At 43.3% G+C, this 19,255-nt stretch overlaps 1 protein-coding gene across 1 annotated transcript in view; it reads right to left on the bottom strand.

Moving 5' to 3' along the window:
• The window catches only part of brinp3a.1 (bone morphogenetic protein/retinoic acid inducible neural-specific 3a, tandem duplicate 1), a 55,022-nt gene that overhangs the window by 11,150 nt on the left and 24,617 nt on the right, over positions 1-19,255 (bottom strand). The window contains exons 5-6 of the mRNA XM_084548756.1: positions 1,768-1,873; positions 1,096-1,332 (exon numbers count right to left, since the gene is read on the bottom strand). Of these exons, the coding sequence (XP_084404882.1) occupies positions 1,096-1,332; positions 1,768-1,873 (343 nt within the window). The remainder of the gene's footprint in view (positions 1-1,095; positions 1,333-1,767; positions 1,874-19,255) is intronic.

Here is a 19,255-nt window from a genome sequence, read left to right on the forward strand (position 1 = left end):
CCAATAGATAAAATGTTTCTCCCACAAACATTTGCAGAAGTGAACTTGTATTAACAATACCACGAATAAAATGGCATAATGGATGAATTCTGAGTTGCTGTGCACGATGGCCATAGACTGTATAAAGATGGACGGCGGAACTGCTCCTCAAAAGTGAAGCCAAAGCAAGTAGAGCTCCCCCTGGTGGCTGGTTGCAGTATAGGTCATATAAGCTCCACCCCCTTCATATTAGCGGATGGGACGAACTAAAACACTAAAATACACGTCAAATAATTTTTTTTTCAAGGATGGTTTCTGTCATTTTAGGTAGTTAATATAATGTTGATGGATGTTCAAGGGTCCAAGTTTGGATAAGTTTCGTTGTAGTTAGTTATTATGCCGCTATAGAAACAGGATGTGACATAATGGCGACTACCAGTTGCGTCCCGTGGAACCATGAGAGTTGTAAAAGACAGTTTAAAAAACAAGTACAGTGTATAATCCAAGACTTCCTTGTAACTGGTGGAGGTAGAGCAGAGCATGGTGTTAAACAAAAACGCGAGTGAGTCTGGAGGAAGTGTGGGCGGGGCGTCGAGAATGGAGCCGCAATATACGCCGGCCCATACTGCGGAGACTCCGGGTCCGAAGTCGCAAGATGGCGCTGCCCGTCTCCCTGGGAAAATAGTGTCGGTTTGGCCTATGCAAGGAAGTGGGGATGCATAGTCCATATTTATATACAGTCTATGGGCATGACATTGACCATCATAGTCACGTTTACTAATTTTATGATGCTAGGTTTAATCAAATTAAATCAAGTAGTTTTATGGGACAGAATAACTTTTTGTTTTCATCATTTCTTAGATGAATTAGGCTCAATTAATATGGCTCAGTTGTCTTTGTATTACGCGTGTGATTTTGCAATAAATTGCTCTAAAAATCGCTCCTCCGTGTAGTGATGAATTCCCATTACATGGATTAGATGTAATTGCCCATCCAGTCATAGCCCGTCTGCCTTTGTTTTCTTTGCCCATCACCTCCTCTTTAACAATAGGGTGTAATTTGCTGTCAGTGGGAGGGTCCCCGCCACTGAATGAGTGCGAGGAAGAAAATACTGACCTGACTCTTCAAAGTCTTGGTTGGCCACATTCCAGGAATCTCGAATTTGCAGCAAACTGGCTTCCATTGCCCTCAGAGCCACCTCGGGGCAATTACATTGTGGATAGTCAACGGCACACTGGCACCAGCAGTCATTGTCCCGGCACACAAACTGGCCCTCCTCATTACAGCCGATGTAGCTGAGAGCTGCCTGCACAAACCTGGCCCTCAGATACTCTGGCAGTATGGCCTGGAGGCCTGGGGCAAGGACAAAAAAAAAAAAAACATGGAAATGTCACATGGATGAATGAAGTGGAGGCTGTAAGTACTTTAGGTTTTTGCAGAAAACGCATTTAGATGGCTGCTGTAAGCTAGATCTGTAAATCACCAAAGGTTTTTTTTCCATCCGCTATGCTTGACATATGCTTGGCGTCACATGCAATATGCTGAGATTCACTTAAAGTTATTTTTCCTTCACATTTCTGCTACTTTTGTTCTGAGTCGTTACTGCCCGGGATTCACTTCAGAACTCTGCAAGCATGCAAGGGGGAAAAAAAAAAACAAAAAAAACGAAAGAGTGATTGAAGCTAAATTCGTTCTGACACTCTCGTGCTGCAGTTATAAGCTTGCCAAAGAACAGACACTGTGACAATTCCATCAGAAATTGGGGGAGTTCAATTATGGATGGCCAACCTTGCAAATGAATCTTGTTTTCAGGGCTCTGAACCAAAACGGAGCTGACAGAGTCGAGGTTGTCATAGTTACTGCATCCGAGAGGGCCCGTCCTTGTTTCGGTCACCTAAAGGGAGCGGAGACAGAGGCACATGACAATAATCCATACTGAGGAAGAAACCTAATATCATGAAATATACAGACGGACAAACACAGAGGGAAAACAAAGGAAAAGGAAAGAGGGGGCACACGGCAACCTTACTTTTTACAATTTCCTCTTCAGAGAAACACTAAATAAATTACACATTATTTAGATTCCTCCATTGTGTAAATCACATTCAGGTTAATGACTCTGTGAGCTGGTGAGGTGGAAATTAAGTTGTGATGAGGATCCCTGGTGTAAAGCGTAATGAGTAAGTCGTGGCGTCAGCTGTCAAATTTACCCCTACATTGTGTTTACCCATTACGTTGCCCTCCGACGCTCGTAACATGCTAAAATCCACTGTATGCCAGCGTAAGCATGTCATCATCAATTATGGATGCGCCTGAGGATTCACGGAATCGCTCGGCGCAAACATTTACTCGAGGTGTGCAGTTTTGTTACAGGGCTCAAACGTGATGAGAGGACTGGCAACGCACTCTGTAAACTGTCGACCCGTTCTTCAAATCTACTAAACAAGGCCTTGATCCTGATGAATATATAAATAGCTTCTTTTTCAATTTAATGCTGAATGACGTTCTATTAGCCGACACTGTAGCTGCAGTTAGAGAGTGTGTTTCCATGTTCCAATGACAGCGAATGCACCGTGCAAGAGACGCAAGATATATAAAAAGAAGACAGTTTTCCCGAGCGAGGGCTGGATACTATACGAGACAGACGGAGACTGTTTATAGTGTTGGCGTGGGCTCGGTCCAGGTTTCAATAAACTTTCAGAAAACACGTCCGCTACAGTATGTTCGAGTTAAGCGCAGCTCCGGTGTTGTTGGAGGTCATCTGGAGTTAAAGTGCTTTCTTATTTCTTATTTAAAAGGAGCCACGACAGGCTGCTTTGTGACACTGGAGCCACAGCAGAGCTTTGAGCTAAACGTCATCCTGCTCACATACTAATGTTTACCATGTTTAAACACTTACTAGACTTACTTTAAACATTTACTAATTTGCACTGAATGTACAGCTGAGCCTGACTAAAAAGTTATTAGTTTTGCTGTAATTTGGTCACATCAACTGCTCCATGTTGGCATTAAATAAAAAGTAATTATAAGGCATCTTGAGGGTGACATGATCCATTTTTTATTTTTACCCAGGAATGTTCTGATTGGTATCGGGCCAATCCAGGCATTTTTAAAATGATAGGATCGGTATAGAGCTTCAGCCAAGTCTGATCTTTTGTAGTTTACCAACCCTCCACTGGTAGTCAACTCAGGCAAAGGTTGGACAGAAAAAACAATAAACAACAACACTGAACGCTCCGTTTAAAAGATGACAATGGTTTTCTTGATAAGAGCCTCATGGAGAGACCAGTACATTGGACGCCCAGTACATTTCTGGAGTAGAAAATCCTAGTTTTCACCATCTGATCTAGTTTCTGGAGCTAAGGTAAGAGCTACCGTCTACTCACTACATTACCTCTGACAGCCCTATTTCATTCATTCATTTATTTTCTGTAACGCAGAGGGGGCTGGAGCCTATCCCAGCTGTCATTGGGCGAGAGGCGGGGTACACCCTGGACAGGTCTCCAGTCTATCACAGGGCTAACACAGAGAGACAGACAACCATTCACACTCACACCTACGGCCAATTTAGAATCACCAATGAACCTAACCAGCATGTCTTTGGACGGTGGGAGGAAGCTGGAGTACCTGGGGAACCCTCACAGACACAAGGGCTGCGTTCAGACTGCAGACGGATCTGATTCAAATCTGATTCCTTCTCATATCCTTCTCATATTTTTAGGGCTGACTGTTCACACTGCCTTTAGCAAGTGTCCAAATCGGATATGGTTCTGTTCAGACTGGGCCACATTCTTCACCGGTCTGATAGGTTGCTGTAGCAACGAGCGGAAGCGTCATTCAGCACGTGTATTTGTCAGACGTTATATAATTGCGACAGCGACAAGCAAAACAACAACAAACAACACATGGATGTACGTCACGTCAGTGTAAAGATTTATAAGGCAATTGTTTTCAAAGTCCTCCTCCATTGTGATAGCTGTAATATCACTGTCCGTGGCCGTAACGTGGCTCCTCCACAACGGAAATAGGCACGCGGTCTGGCGCATTGGTTCTGGCCTGGCGTCGCGTAAGTGACGTCACGGACAGTCAAAACCCATCTGAGTGTTGTGAGCTGTTCAGACTGAGACGCATCTGTCCATATCCGATACGAATGCGATATGAAACTACCTCTGGATGTGGTTTGCAACCGTTTGGCAAAAATCGGATTTCATGTGATCTGTCACTGTTCAGACTTCAAAATCGAGATCCGATTCAAATCTGAATGGGCTAAAAATCGGATTTTGGCTGGCAGTCTGAACGCAGCCAAGGAGAACATGCAAACTCCACACAGGAAGGCACCAGTCGGCCCATGGATTCAAACCCAGAACCTGGGTGCAAGTGAGACAAGAAAACCCTCTATGAATCTCCCCCTTTGTTTATCTGAGACTCTATATGAATAGATTGGTAGCAGATGGGAAGGGGAAAAAAAGTGTACAATATACTACGACGACCATGAATAATTGTGGATAAGGAATTTCAGTCTAAAGATTTATTGCATGCCCAGATTCATTTTAAGCCAGACAATCATTAGCAGCAATCTAAATAAATTAAATAAAGTCCATGTTCTGTATCACTAGACTTCTCGTTCTGTCGCCTACAGCAACACAGTGATAAGCAAACAGCTTATTAGCGGTTTGTTTTCTAAATCAATACAACCATTAGCAATTGAGTTTCTGAGATATGGACAGATTTTTTTTCTCGGTGCATACAGCAGTGGAATAACGAGTGTCCCTTCGTGACAAATATTCCTTTTGCGCTGCATCGTGATTATAAGTTCCTCATGTAAACTTGAGCTGAATGGTGGCCAATTATTATTATTTTTTAACAAGTTGGTACAGAGACTACCGAAGCATAATCTAGGGCAGCAAAACGTCTCACCCTGAAAACCAGCAACAAGCCACACACAGCTCTGTCACAGGTGTATAATGTGAGCTTACATGGTATAACAAGTGATTTTTGGCAGCTTCTGCTGCACCTGTGGAGGAGCTGAAAACAGAAGTACAATGGGATTATACTGTCAGTAGGTGTGATTGCTTCAGCTCTGACAAATTAATGCCACATTTTTTTTCCCCCCATCCTCTTGAAACGAGTGCAGTGTGCTCAGCGGCGGTTTGACAATTTAGTGACTGAGAGAAATGAGTAGGGCTGATTTTTACTGCAAATAACTTCACCCAGCAGAAACTTCATGCGGCTGTGTGGGTGTGAAGTCTTCATGAGAGAATAAATTACACCCAAAGGAGGCTACTGATGGTTTAAGGATATTAAATTAGTGCAGCTTGAAGGGAGTAAACACATTGGGTTGGTTTAAGTTTCTCTCGTCCCAGGAGATCTCTTGCGCAAATCAAGGAAACGGCTCAGTGGCATGAAGCGAGGCGCCAAACAAGCTGGCAGGGATTGTTGGTTTGGCACTGACAGCGGGTCACTTCCCAGCCAGTCTATAGAGGATGCGGCCATCTTATTCATCCACACACCTTGCGTGTGTCAGATAATAAGAGTTAAAAGTCCATGTTTAAGGATTCATATTTAAGTTGCGGTAAACAGCTATGACGGAAAAATCCCAAGATCTTCTACTGAGCGTTTGTCATCAGTGGCACCAGCTGGAGGCAGTGAGGACATTTGGGTTTGCACACCTGTACCAAGTCAGGTTAATTGACTCAGAACAGGTTCAAGGACGTGGGAGAAGGAGAAGGGAAATGAACATGGACACAGTTCCATCAAGGAAACAACTCTGCCGTGTTCTGGTTCCAATATTTAGGAAGAAAGTGTTTATTTGTACACGCTGCTTGACTGTCCACAGGCCTCATGTGTGCACAGGGATTGTCCAGATTGTCACAAAAGCCGCGGCTTGTTTGAATAAACAGCCCGTGTGGTAATCATCTTTGTGTCCTTTTTGTCTGTGCTGGAGAGCCAAGAGAAACCACTTTGCAGTTTGCCTGGTAAATCCGTGAAAACAACAACTGTGATTTGTTCGTAGAGCTTTTCAGATCATCTACACTAGAGGCCCAAAACAGTATAACTCTTAAAAACAGTATGGGGAAAAAAAACAACAACCAAAGTAATCACAAATCCTGACTTTATAAAAGCTGCCAGTGTAACAGTTTGGAAAGCAAGAACTAAACGGCAGTGTTACGTGCCAGGCAGGAGGCAACGTATTCTCCCCCTCTCCTGTTTCTTTTTGTAGGTGTTAATTACTCAATTGGCTTCCACCTGGGAAGTCTGGTGGTGCCTGCTGATTGGTTGGTTCGGCCCCAGATTGCCCAATCACTACCCAGGGCCTACATTAAAAGGGACCCAGCTGGGGGGGGGGGGGATCCACCCTCACTGCTTGCCCTGCTTTATTCCTTGATTGTTTTAATGTGTGACTGCTGTTTACTCTGATTTCTGTTACCTGCCTTGCTAGATATTGAGACATGTGGACATATGTGCTCCATTTATGTTAATTGTGTTGGCAGGTGTGGACTACAGGGGAGGTTAAGTGTATGTATTTTTGATTACATTAGATAGCCAGGCCTTTTGTTTGTTGCTTTCAACTTGGATAAGTTTGATAGTCAAGTTTTGTCATATTGCTTTCATTTATTTGGCACAACCACGTGGTCCAAACCTTCTCCCACTGTGTGTGCGCTTCAAGCAGTTTTTCAGTTACTCTTATTTTGGAATTGAGGTGAATCCTGTTAAGTTTACCCTGCCATCACAACTCGACTTCCGCGGTTGTCATGTGTTCGTTCTTAAACTCCCCCAGTTCCACCTAGGGACAGTAAATCTAGCAAAGTCTAGAAGATCAGATGATGTTTCTGAACAAGTAGAGAGATGCAGCCATTTTAATTCGTACCTATATGAGAGGAGGAAATGACTCTCTGGACAAATTTAAGCTTTTGAAACTGTGTACGCAGATAACTGCTCTATTCAAGCAGAATGTGTTTATTTCTATTGGCGGCTGTGGTTCAGTAGGTAGAGCAGGTTGTCCATGAACCAGAGGGTTAGCAGTTCAATCCCCGGAACACAAAGTGTCCTTGAGCAAGACGCTGAACTGCACTGGTATGTGAATGTGTGTGAGCGAATGGGTAGATGTGTCCTTGAGTACCAATAAGTAGAAAGGTGTTACATAAAAACAAGGCCATTTACCATCAATTAAACCTCAATCCTTACTCTCTCTTGGCTTAACTGTCGACAGAGTCGATATTTGCTTCCATGAACAATTCTGTTTTTATTCAGTTTCGATGAGCTTCTGCGTTATCACAAGATTTATTTCCATCCAGTGTTGCATTCATTTTTCACCAAGATCTTGTATTGATGATGGGAGAGTCTGACCACTGCACAAAGCCTTCTTCAGCACATCCCAAAGAGTCTCAATGGTGTTAAGGTCTGGATGATGTCTCATGCTCCCTGAACCACTCTCTCACAATCTGAGCCCCATGAATCCTGACATTGTCATCTTGGAATATGCCCGTGAACATCAGGGAAGAAAAAAATCCATTGATGGAATAACCTGGTCATTCAGTATATTCAGGTAGTCAGCTGACCTCATTCTTTGGACACATAATGTTGCTGAACCTAGACCTGAGCAACTGCAGCAACCCCAGATCATAGCACTGCCCCCACAGGCTTGTACAGTAGGCACTAGGCATGATGGGTGCATCACTTCATCTGCCTCTCTTCTTACCCTGATGCCCCCATCACTCTGGAACAGGGTAAATCTGGACTCATCAGACCACATGACCTTCTTCCATTGCTCCAGAGTCCAATCTTTATGCTCCCTAGCAAACTGAACCCTTTTTTTCCGGTTAGCCTCACCGATTAGTGATTTTCTTAAGGCTACACAGCTGTTCAGTCCCAATCCCTTGAGTTCCCTTAGCATTCTTTCACTATTAAACATAACCCTGACATTTAATTCTAAACGAGTGTGTTGCAGTTCAGTTTGTGGATTCACTGAATGTAGAAACACAAAGAGACTAAAAGCCAAGTATTTTTATAGAGACCGGTTCATTTTTCTAATGCCATTAGTCCATTCTCTGCTGTCAAAATTAATCATAGGCCGATGCATTAAGGTAATTTGCGGACAAATGGTTTTAAAACGCGGACTGCAAGCATGTGTAGCACACTGATTATACTACTAATTTTCCTTTTGTACTTGAATAAGGTGACCATCTAGCCAAAGTTGGCCTGCGTAGTCTTTGAAAATAAAGTCACTAGTTGTTAATCTGGATAAAAAGGAATGGCATCTCTAGGCTGGAAGCAAAACCTTCGTCCCCCGTGCACAAATAATAATTTTTTATATTGGTAAGGAGCCGCTCTGTTGCAGACTGATCCACCTGGATAAGCAAATCATCTGGGTGGGCTTCATGTGGTGATGGACAGAAGAGTAACGGGGTCGTAGTCCTAAATGTCATCTGAGCGCCATGGAGCTTAATTTGTTTACAACAAAATGGATTAGTTGTTGGTCCAGTTACGTGCAGAGGTTGTTTTTTTCCTTTGTATTGGTAGAAACACGCCCGCAGTAGGACAGTAAAACATTTGAGGGACCTATCTATTGCTGTACTCTTTTGAATTGCGTGGTGGTTTGGAGACAGGCTAGCGCACTTACAACAGAGCCCGTCGTCAAACCCGTTTGAAGGAGAGGACTCAAACGAGTGCAACCACCTTCGAAGAACTACCAGCAAAAAAAGGACTAACAAAGAAGTTGTGTTTAAACCCGTAACACATGAACTTGATGCAATGATCAGCTAGCATATACACTACGTTCTGCGTGAGAGGAAATAATTCTTCATAGCATCAGGTGGCAGTAGTCTGTATTCCTTGTTCAAAAAGGAAAACCGGAAGAGCTACGATTAGGTGGGAACGTAGGAAGACCAACAAAGTATACAGACTTGGCCTCTTCTGAATCATGCTTTCCAGTAGACAAGGTACTGTAGTGACCAGCTTTTTTTGTTTTTGATTTTTTGCCATTGAGAAAGTTGCTGAAAGTGAGAAGAGTCTCCTTGACTTCCCTGTTTGCCTACGTTCATAACTCCCCGTTTCTCTTCTCGTACACTAGTTTGCAAAGCTGATAATCCGACTGATCTCTCCTTCAGATGCTCTGCCACTGACTCAACTCATATTTTGTTTTGCAAAAAAATGATGTAAAAAGGCATAAAAGACATTTCTCAAAAACAGGTCAGGTACAGACCGCAATAATTAAAGTCAACTAAATTAAGCAGAAAATTGACTGTCAAATGAAGCTTAAAGGTCAGACAGACTAATTTTTACAGATTACACGGTGATGAGAACATGCTGAACGAACTCAAGGAATGAAAATGTTCTTAACAAATACATTTTGTCAAGTACAGGATGTCTCCCCTGAAGGGGGATGGGAACTTGTGCAGAAACTTTTTAAGACGGGTGTAAAAAAAAAAAAAAAAAAAAGATCATACAACTTTTGCCGCAGGTCTTGGAAGATGCTACATCCAAACCTCAAAGGCGCAACACCAGATTTGTGCTGACAAAAGCACGGATGCATGAAAAAAAAAAAAAAAAAGACTGCAGACTCTCTTCATTTGAGCTCCTAGTTGGATCGTGAACAATCTCAGCTCAATCATCTCTGACAAAAGCTTGATTTAGAGCATGCGTATATCCAGCCTCCACGAGGAGCAAAGATAAACTGCCAACCCGAAGGGAAATCCATCTCCTTCGCTGTCACTCGCGAATTATTGCCAAACACCATGACGGTGTCGTCTTTTCATATTTTCCCAAAGGCCCAATAAAAGTAACCACGTTTCTTTGCTGGATTAATGACAGCAACCATGGTATCCAGCCAAAAGGATAAGGAAGACGCTGTAGGGTTGGGGGGGGGGAAAAAAAAAAAAAAAAAGTTGTCTTGTCTTTTGACATCTACTTTTGACAACTACAAGGTCGCTGAGGAGCAGAGAGGCAAGAGAAGAAATAAAAGCTGGGAGCTCTGTCTGTGGCTACAGAATACATCCAGACCTCTTTCACGAAAATAAATCTTTAACTAAGCGACTGTTAATTACTGAAATATTGTCTTTTGCCTACAAAGATGTCAGCAGTTTACCCAAGACAGACACACACCGCTAGAATGAGTGTGGGAGGAAAACTGCCATTCTTCTTCTTCTTTAATTTATTTATTTTTTTTTATTATTGATGCGTTAACACAATTAATTAAAATCCGAGCAGCCTCCGTAGGGACCCACAGATTAATTTCCAACACAGACAGATGTCCAACTTAAAGGGGAAGATTGACCAAATGCAAATCTAAAGATGGCTTTTCTATGCATAGCAATGAGACCATCTGCAAAAAGAACCCAGTGGAGCAGAGCATGTGTGCACAGTCAGCCCTCTGTATTAGAAAGCAACCACAAAGAAAAAACGGGGGGGAGGAAAAAAACCCCAACTCTTTTTGTATATTTCACTACTTTCAAGACTTCATTGGTCTTTTTTTTTTTCTTTCTCTTCTTCATTTTGCTAAAAGCGAGAAAACATACAAGTTATTCTGCAAAAAAAAGTGATATGTAAATGAAATGGATCAGCTGGCGGGGGAATTATTAATGTGCCATAATTGAGTACAAGATAATTGTGCTGACTGTGTTGGAATAACTAACAGCTGCATTTAATGGAACATTTAATTGCACTTAAAGGCTTTCCTAGAATAAGCAGTTTGCGATGCTCATGCGTGCCGCGGACGTGACTTGTTTATCCCATCACAATGAATTTCACTTTGCCCTCTGGCGCGCCGTTTGATGTCTTTTCACTGTCTAAATACTCCTCTAGAATTTATTAAGAAGGAGAAAAAATGTTCCCTTTGCAAACTTCTGAAACATAAATTTGTCTTTTTTAGGGGTGACTAATATGGGGAATATTAATATCATACTTAAAATCTTTCATGCCTCACAGCAAGAAGTTTCTGGGTTCTAATCCATCGGTGTGGAGTTTGCATGTTCTCCCTGTGTCTGCGTGGGTTCTCTCTGGGTACTCCAGCTTCCTCCCACCGTCCAAAGACATGCTCGTTAGGCTCATTGGTGATTCTAAATTGGCCGTAGGTGTGAGTGTGAATGGTTGTCTGTCTCTCTGTGTTAGCCCAGAGGTAGACTGGAGACCTGTCTAGAGCGTACCCCGCCTCCCGCCCAATGACAGCTGGGATAGGCTCCAACCAACCCTCCTCCACGACCCTCCAGAGGACAAGTGGTTATGGAAAATGAATGCAACATAATATGTACACATGCATTCTAATACAAGCATGTCATCCAGCCTTACATTATGAGCAGCATGAACCAGAAAAATACTTCTACAGTCGGACTGTGAGTGCGATATTACCAGTAGGACGCCCCTTCAGCCACATTTAGTGTGTCGTTTCGCTTTGGAAAATGACATGTGAAATGGTTAGGGCTAAGGCAGGGGGTAGGCGGTCCTTCACTGAGTCCACGCCGCTTTTAAATACCACTAAATATATACTCATACAATATGAGTTGGAGAGTCACTCATGTGCTTAGATTCCAGATTCCTGTGGCGCGACAAAGCGCTACAGAGACTTAACAATTTTCACAAACCCCATGATCGAATTATTCTCTTCAAATCTACTTGTATAAAAGTCTCTCTGCCCGCTTCAGTGTTCCATTAAGTTGCAAGTTTTGACCTTTTGAAGTTTAGTTCTGTACTGTTTTCCACCAAATACGCACAGGATCCGTGAGCTGGCAAGTGGAAAGAAATGTATGACTCTACAGGCAATGGCCATCAACGGTGGTGAGGTGAAGGTTTACCGGAAAAACTAGGTATTAGGTCTCAGTTCTGTTCTTTTGCAGGGACACACACAATGAGCTGTTAACTCCATTATTCTCACTATACTGCTTTCTAGGCCAAACGGGACTCGCGCACATCCACATTTAGTGCAGCGCCATCACAACAAACAGGAAGGTACACAGACGTTCGCAAACAGCTTCTCGCACACACTGTCAAGACAGAACTGCCAGATGTGAGAAGTGCAACAGCAGCTTCAGTAATACGAGTTAAATATTTTGCCGCCGCACGACGCCGCAACAACTTCAGTGCTTCCTTGGCGGAGACTCTCCGGCTCTCTGGAATTCTATAAGAGGAATGATTACCATTCAGACTAAATCTTCCACAGGTAGTTCTAGAAACGCCACCGCATATATGATTCATATTATTTTCAGTGTTCGGTTAGCTTCCGTGCCCCGTATGGAGCCATCGCCCCCTTCATGATTCATGTTTTTCCCTTTAATTTGTCTGTATAGTCGAGCAACAAACATACATTCCCAAGTGAGCCCTGAAGGCATGCATCTCCACTTCAATGTACTCTGTGCCTATAAAAAAATACATAAAAGTAGCACACATCAGCTCAGGAAAACACTGCCGCCTGTAGAGCTGACATAGCTCCCCTCTGAGATTGAGGAGCAGAGGCCCGGCGTACGAGTGCTGCGGCAGCGGCTCAGAAGGAGTCATTTAAACTTTTGGAGCAGGTGAGAGCCACGGCTGGTGTTTGGAATCGTAACTGGACCGAACGCTGCACAGCTGGGGACTTTCTGCAGCGAAGGGAGATACAGATATCTCAGAGTTTTCCAACTGGAGGAAAAAAAATTGATATATTTTTATTTGCTGCAACAGCTGCAAATAAGGGTGTTGCACAAGAAGCAGAAAAGCATGACAATGAAGTTGATTAGGCTGGTCTGGCATAACATTATGACCTAATATACTGCAGGGCTCCCTTCTGCCTCCAAAATAGTTGTGACTCATCAGAGAATGGATATGGGCCTTCTGAGGGTGTCCTGTGCTCTCTGACAACATAATGTAGTTGGGGGTGGGGGCTTTGAAGGGAGGGGCCTCTGTGGATCATCCTACAGATACTTGATCAGTTTGGGATCCAGTGAATTCGGAGGCCAGGTCAACACCTTGTGCTGTTCTTTTTTTGTGTGTGTGTCTGTGTCAGGCTGCATCCTGCTGGGGATGGCTGCCATCAAGGAGTGTCATTGCTATGGGGTGGGGGGTGCCTGGTCTGGTCTAGGTGGGTGCTACATGTCTAAGTAACATCCACACCAATGAATGCCAGGTCCAGAAGTTTCCCAGCAGAACACTGAATTGTCACAAGTTGATCAATGTTATTTACTTCACCTGTCAGTGGTTGTAATGTTGTGGCTGGTTGGTGTATTTTTCTTGACAAAACCTGACATAATAGGAACAACCACTTTGCAGCTTTATCCGATTTGACCGAGCAGCTGGAAATGGATATTTACAACGATCAAATTTAATAAAATGAGCCTGATAAAAGGAAACAACGCTACAAGTTCGCTATTAAAATACCCCTCGTATCTAAATCAGATCAAGCCAAGTCCTGCCCTGTATATAAATCAATGATAACCTATGGGTGCTTGGTGTGGAGACTTGGCAGGGCAACGCAAGCACTTAGCCTTTTAACATGGTCGGCTGATACAGATGGCTCTAAGGCACATCCATTATTTAAAAATGTAAGCCTTTAATATTATTATAAGACCAGTTAGGAGAGCGCATTTTACTGATGAAGATTCATCACTGCAGCGAATCCCTCGTATGAATAATTCCACAAAACAGCATAAAATGTCACTTAGCGAGCCCGTGTTGTCACATGTTTGAGCAACAATGGTCTTTAAATGGCTGCACTTTCTGCTTCTTGCTGGAGGTGAAAAAAAAAAAAAAAAAGAAAAAAGTACAAGGCGGCATTAACGTTTCATGAAAATCATCGCTCATCTCAAAATTGCCCCATTCGCCGCACCTTCGGAAACCGTCATCCGCTTAATCACCGCGGCGCAGTCGACGCGCAAATCCACATTTGCATCTGCGATACGTTTTCCGCCTGTTTATTCAGTCTTTGAGGATTTTCGGTGCATGTTTCGGGACCACTTTGTTGCACTGGCTTACACCCTAATGTCAAGCAGAGAGGGATAAGCTCATAAACTATAAGCAAGGGAAAGGAGGAAGAAGAGGAAAATAGCATCAGAATGAGATTATTGTGCGCCTTTGGAGATGGGAGGAGGGGGGCACTCAAAGCCACAGGAGAGCAAAGGGGGGGGACCTTTGATAGAAGAAAGTGGAATTTAATACTGTATGTGATATGTTCACTGAGGGAAAGTACACCATGTTATTTTACATGGAGTAACTTGAAGAGGGACCAAGGGAGCAAATTTGATTCTGTGTATTTTGTCTTTGCTCTCCAGGCTTCACGTCTTTTTAACCAGCTGCAGATTAAAAGCGACATAGCCGGAAGACGGGGAAATTCTTCAAAATCTTGACATCAGATACCAGACTGAAGCCGAGAGCCATCATCCGGCTACCGCATCCCGGCTTCTTCATCAAGGGAAACGCATCTTGTTAAAAGTTAAAAGGGTTGAAGACGTGGTGAAAAGACAAAGTAGAACATTTATCTTCCTTTCTGAATAATGAAGCTGCAAAAATAAAAGTCTGGGATGAATAATTCATCCGCGCTCGTGACGACTGAGGACGGAGCGCTTTTGTTGCTTTGTTTATTTGTGTTTGGTTTAGCTGGTGCTCATCCTGGCATGAGAACTGCCCCAAACTTTTTTTTTTGGAGCGGATCGGCTCAAACATTCCTCACCGCCTCTCCTCCACGTCGATAATATTCTCCAGCTAACTTCTGTTTAATTAATTTTCAATAGGGGCGAGCCTGGCCCGAATAATATAAGTAAGCTGGGTGATTGATGCAGCTTTTCCTGTGCTTTACGTGCTGCGCACACACTCAATACCCCCCGCTAAATAAGGCCTTTCTCATCTCCTCTGTTCAGTTGCATATGACACCTTAACTCACATCACAAAATGTTTGACAAATGACAGAGGCTCTCAAAGGAAATTACTGAAATGGAAGGGCTGATTCATCACACCATGTAACAGCAGGGACATTTTTTTTTTTGCTATACTCTTATCTCATTTTTTCCCGTCTTTGATTATTTTCCAGTGCTGCTGCCGCTGCTGCTGCTGCTGTCCTCAGTCCTGCAGGCCTCCGGGCCAGGCATTTCTACCATTTTAAATATGTTATCTCTTAAAACCAGGGGACCAGTGCTCTTCTGAAAGGCAGCTTTGTTTTGGCATCCGTCTTCATTGGGGTGAGGTAAAAAAGCCGTGTTCGGAATTAGAGGCTGCTGACGCCGTGAATATTTTACATCAGTCACCTGAAAACGCCTCCCAAACAAATGCACCCCAGAGGGCTTTCTCTCTATTCATCTCAATCAGAGGGGTTTTTAGCAGCACTTTGGTTCCGCGGTGGCTGCCAAATCAGCTCGACGTCCTCTTTGCCAATTCACTTTAGAGAATGTACGGTTTTATCTCTGATGGGCTGTATGGGGGTGGGGTGCGGCGGGGGGCACCGCTAAGGACAAGTCAATGGAAAAACAGGCTGCATCTCAAAAGAATAAGGGAAAGCAATTTCGCTTTTTTTTAATTTATTTATTTTTTTTTAAGCTATAGCTACGCGGTCAGAATGAGGGAAACGGACAAGTCACAGTTCTGCTTTTGGAACAGAGGCCTGTCTCGGAGCTCCCCTGTTGGCTCCGTGCTCCTCGCTGACAACTGCTTACGGTTGGTTTACTACCTGGCACAGGAAGTGACAAACAAGGCGGCCACGCAAATAAATAGAAGATTTAGAGCAGGCATTACAGAGCTTTGTACTTTCTGTGTGATCCAAGTTGCTGCTTCTTTTCTTAATGCCTGGTGGAGTGTTGGGGTTTGGTTTCATTAGGAACATCTGCGAGCGGCGCCCACCTGTAACCCACAACTTTCTGTCAAGGACCAGATACCCACCTGTAATTGCAAGAATTTGTTCTTTTTTTTTCCTCAAAGTGAATGGCACTCAAACTACCCATTATTTGCCTAGAAACTGTAGTCTCAATTGGGTGAATGAGAGTGAAACTTTCTGGGACAGATGTAAAGACTGTGTTGATGGCAAATTATGTCAGTCCACCTCCCCTGTATCTGGTCATTACGCACGTGTGTGCCTCTGCGGGACAAGACGCCATGACCTACGTAGCCTACGCTGGAGCGAGCCATTTATACTAAAACACCACCCAAACGCTAGTCGGCGGCTTTGTCCTTTTTGCCAGTCTGGTTAATTTTTGTTTCTACTTTCTGCTTCACTTTCAACAATGGCGACTGAAACTTTCACCGAAGACAATTCATGCTAATGTTTGTATCGCCGAACCTCCTCAGTTAGCCTTTCTTCAATGTGTTCTATCTTTACTGATCGAAAACAATCGATTTGAAAATCGCGGAGATGGAGAAAGCAGCTGTAAATACTAAAGAGTAAACACGATACTACCAAGCGGACTAACCACAACTCTTGCAGTCTGCGTCGCCATGACGCACAGTTACATTTCTGGGGGGATGAACACCAGACTACGGCACCACGTTAGTTTCAGATGATCACCACCCAGAGATGTTCCTAATAAATACCAACAGTAGAATTGAAGAAGCTTCTTGGATGAGATGAATGGTGAAAGGTCTTCAAGAAAAACCAACAAGTCCAGTTTCAGCTTTTGCATCCACGTAGAACCTTCACAGACAACCTGGGAACCTAAATATCTGAATATAATATGGGCCACTCTTCATATAGTCATTTATTCATTCAACTTCTGTAACCACTTGTCCTGTGAAGGGTCGCTCGGGGGTGCTTGAGCCTATCCTAGCTGTCATTGGGCGAGAGGTGGGGTCTATCACAGGGCTAACACAGAGAGACAGACAACCATTCACAGTCACACCTATGGCCAATTTAGAATCACCAATGTACCTGGAGAGAACCCACACAGACACAGGGAGAACATGCAGACTCCACACAGAAGGGCCATGGATTCAAACCCGCATTCGTATCCATTCGGCCCATGGATTCGAACCCTTCTTGCTGTCAGGCATTAGTGCTAACCACCACGCCACTGTGCCACCCCTCTCTTTATATATATCTTTTTCTTATTATTTCAAAACATGTCTCACATGCCTTAACATGTGTGTAAGATTCTAACCAAAAATCTCGTAGATTCAGAGAGTTGCAAAGTCTCTTCCCTCTTTCCAACACCTTTACTCATTTTATCATCGGTAGGGACATATTTGCAGTGAGCATAAGGACAAATAGATGCCAAGGCTTTTGACTGTCCTCGATGCGGTCTGTTATTCATGAATGAATGCTAGAGCCAAGTAGTTGGCAGCAAAAATGTTCGGTATCCGCATAAAACACAATTCTGTCCTTGCGATATACTATATCATCTTATTCAGGTACCAGTTTCATAAAACACAATATTACTGAGTGTTCCCTTAAGCTGTTTTGAAGTATTAGAGCTTCTTATGTGATGAGATGAGAACTGGATCTGCTCTTTTTTTTTTTCGCTGATGAAGACGTTTAGATTGCGCGGATTAAAATGACCCAGTCAAATGTTTTATATCGAGATTGTTTTTGCTGAGTACTGTGTCATGTCGGTGCCCTCTTTTGCATCCCGCTGCGCCCGCTTACCAATGGATGCTTCCTCATTTCCTCGTCACCTCTGAGGAATGTGTTTTTTTTCCTCAGAACACATGTCTGTAAACTCCAAATGTCCTCTAAGAACCCCACCGATTATGTGAAGACAGTTCATATGGGGCCCGAAGGTGTTGGCTTCTGGTGTACCCAGTCTGCAGAAACGGGTGCAATCACATGCCAAACAGACCGGGGGAAGCCGACAGCGCCTCAGCCTGGTGTTTTCTGCCGTTATTGCCTCCATTGTGTGACGTTAATCTGTTGTTTTCCACAAACGGGTGTAAACACATTAAAGCCCTGTGAGGGACCAGATTCCCCTCAGAGAGCATCCAAGAATCCTATGCAAAGGGAAACCTCAGCCTATTCAGTTCATTCATCTTGATAACAACTGACAGAGTGATGAATGAACACACCATGAAGGTATTAAGCTGTAAGAGATGCGGGGTCATATTTAGTCTACACCAGAAGCATATCTTGATATGCACAGCGTGCTGTTCCATATACAAGCCCGTGAATACGTGCAGGAAAGTGCAAGGATGAAAGTAACACGGTGCTGCATGCTTCATCTCTGCTCTAGGTCCGACTCTGTCTTGTTCAGTGAGCGTGCATGTTTACTCAAATGTCACATAAAAGCGTCATAAAGTACACACAGCAGCAAGTTTCCAAGGGAATGTGTGTTTTTTTTTTTTTTTTTTTTTTTTACTAAACTGATGTATTAGACATATTTGATTTAAAATTTGGTTTGAGTCTAACAGCAGCTACATTAACACCAGTAACTTCAAGACTGCAATAGACAAAATCACAATCAATACACTTGGTTTAGATGCTTCTTTAACCTACAAGTCTATTGAGGTATACACCAATCCGGCATAACATTATGACTACCTTCCTTTTATTGTGTAGGTCTCCCTTGTGCCTCATCAGAGAAAGGACATGGGCCTTCTGAGGGTGTCCTGTGGTGTATGGCAACACGATGTTTTTAGTGGGGGGAGGGACTCATCCCACAGATACTTGATCAGTTTGGGATCTAGTGAACTTGGAGGCCAGGTCAACACCTTGTGCTGTTCTTCATGTTTTGTTTTTTAGTTGTTCCTAAAGTGTTTTTGTGTGTGTGTGTGTCTGTGTCAGGCTGCATCCTGCTGGGGATGGCTGCTGCCATCAAGGAGTGTCATTGCTATGGGGTGGGGGTGCCTGGTCTGGTCTAGGTGGGTGCTACATGTCTAAGTGACATCCACACCAATGAATGCCAGGTCCAGAAGTTTCCCAGCAGAACACTGAATTGTTACAAGATGGTCAATGATATTCGCTTCACCTGTCAGTGGTTTTAATGTTGTGGCTGATCGGTGTAAACACCAGTGCCAAGTTAACTCTCTGTAGCCAAAATTATTACGTTCATTTATGTTCATAAAAAAAAAAAAAAAAAAAACTTTTGAATGGAAATATACAATACATTAGCCATTCATATTATTTAGATGCATCAGACTTTATAGATGACACTATGAGACTTGTGAACCCTGGCGTGCTTATCAACCTTATCTCGGCATATTGTGGATGGACCCTATGAAAAAAAGATTTCTGCTGTGGTATGCACTTTGTCCAACTATTTTGTTAAGTAAATCTATTGGGTAATGAAGCTGTACCCTCTGGATAATTTTACTTAAAAGGGCTGTGAAAATACTGAAATGGCTGCCACTGGAGTTTGGAAAGAACATGAGATGAGGTCTTGGAGTACATAATGGTTCATTAATT

This window comes from Chelon labrosus (genome assembly GCF_963514085.1).
Source record: "Chelon labrosus genome assembly, chromosome: 7".
In the NCBI taxonomy this organism is placed as follows: domain Eukaryota; kingdom Metazoa; phylum Chordata; class Actinopteri; order Mugiliformes; family Mugilidae; genus Chelon; species Chelon labrosus.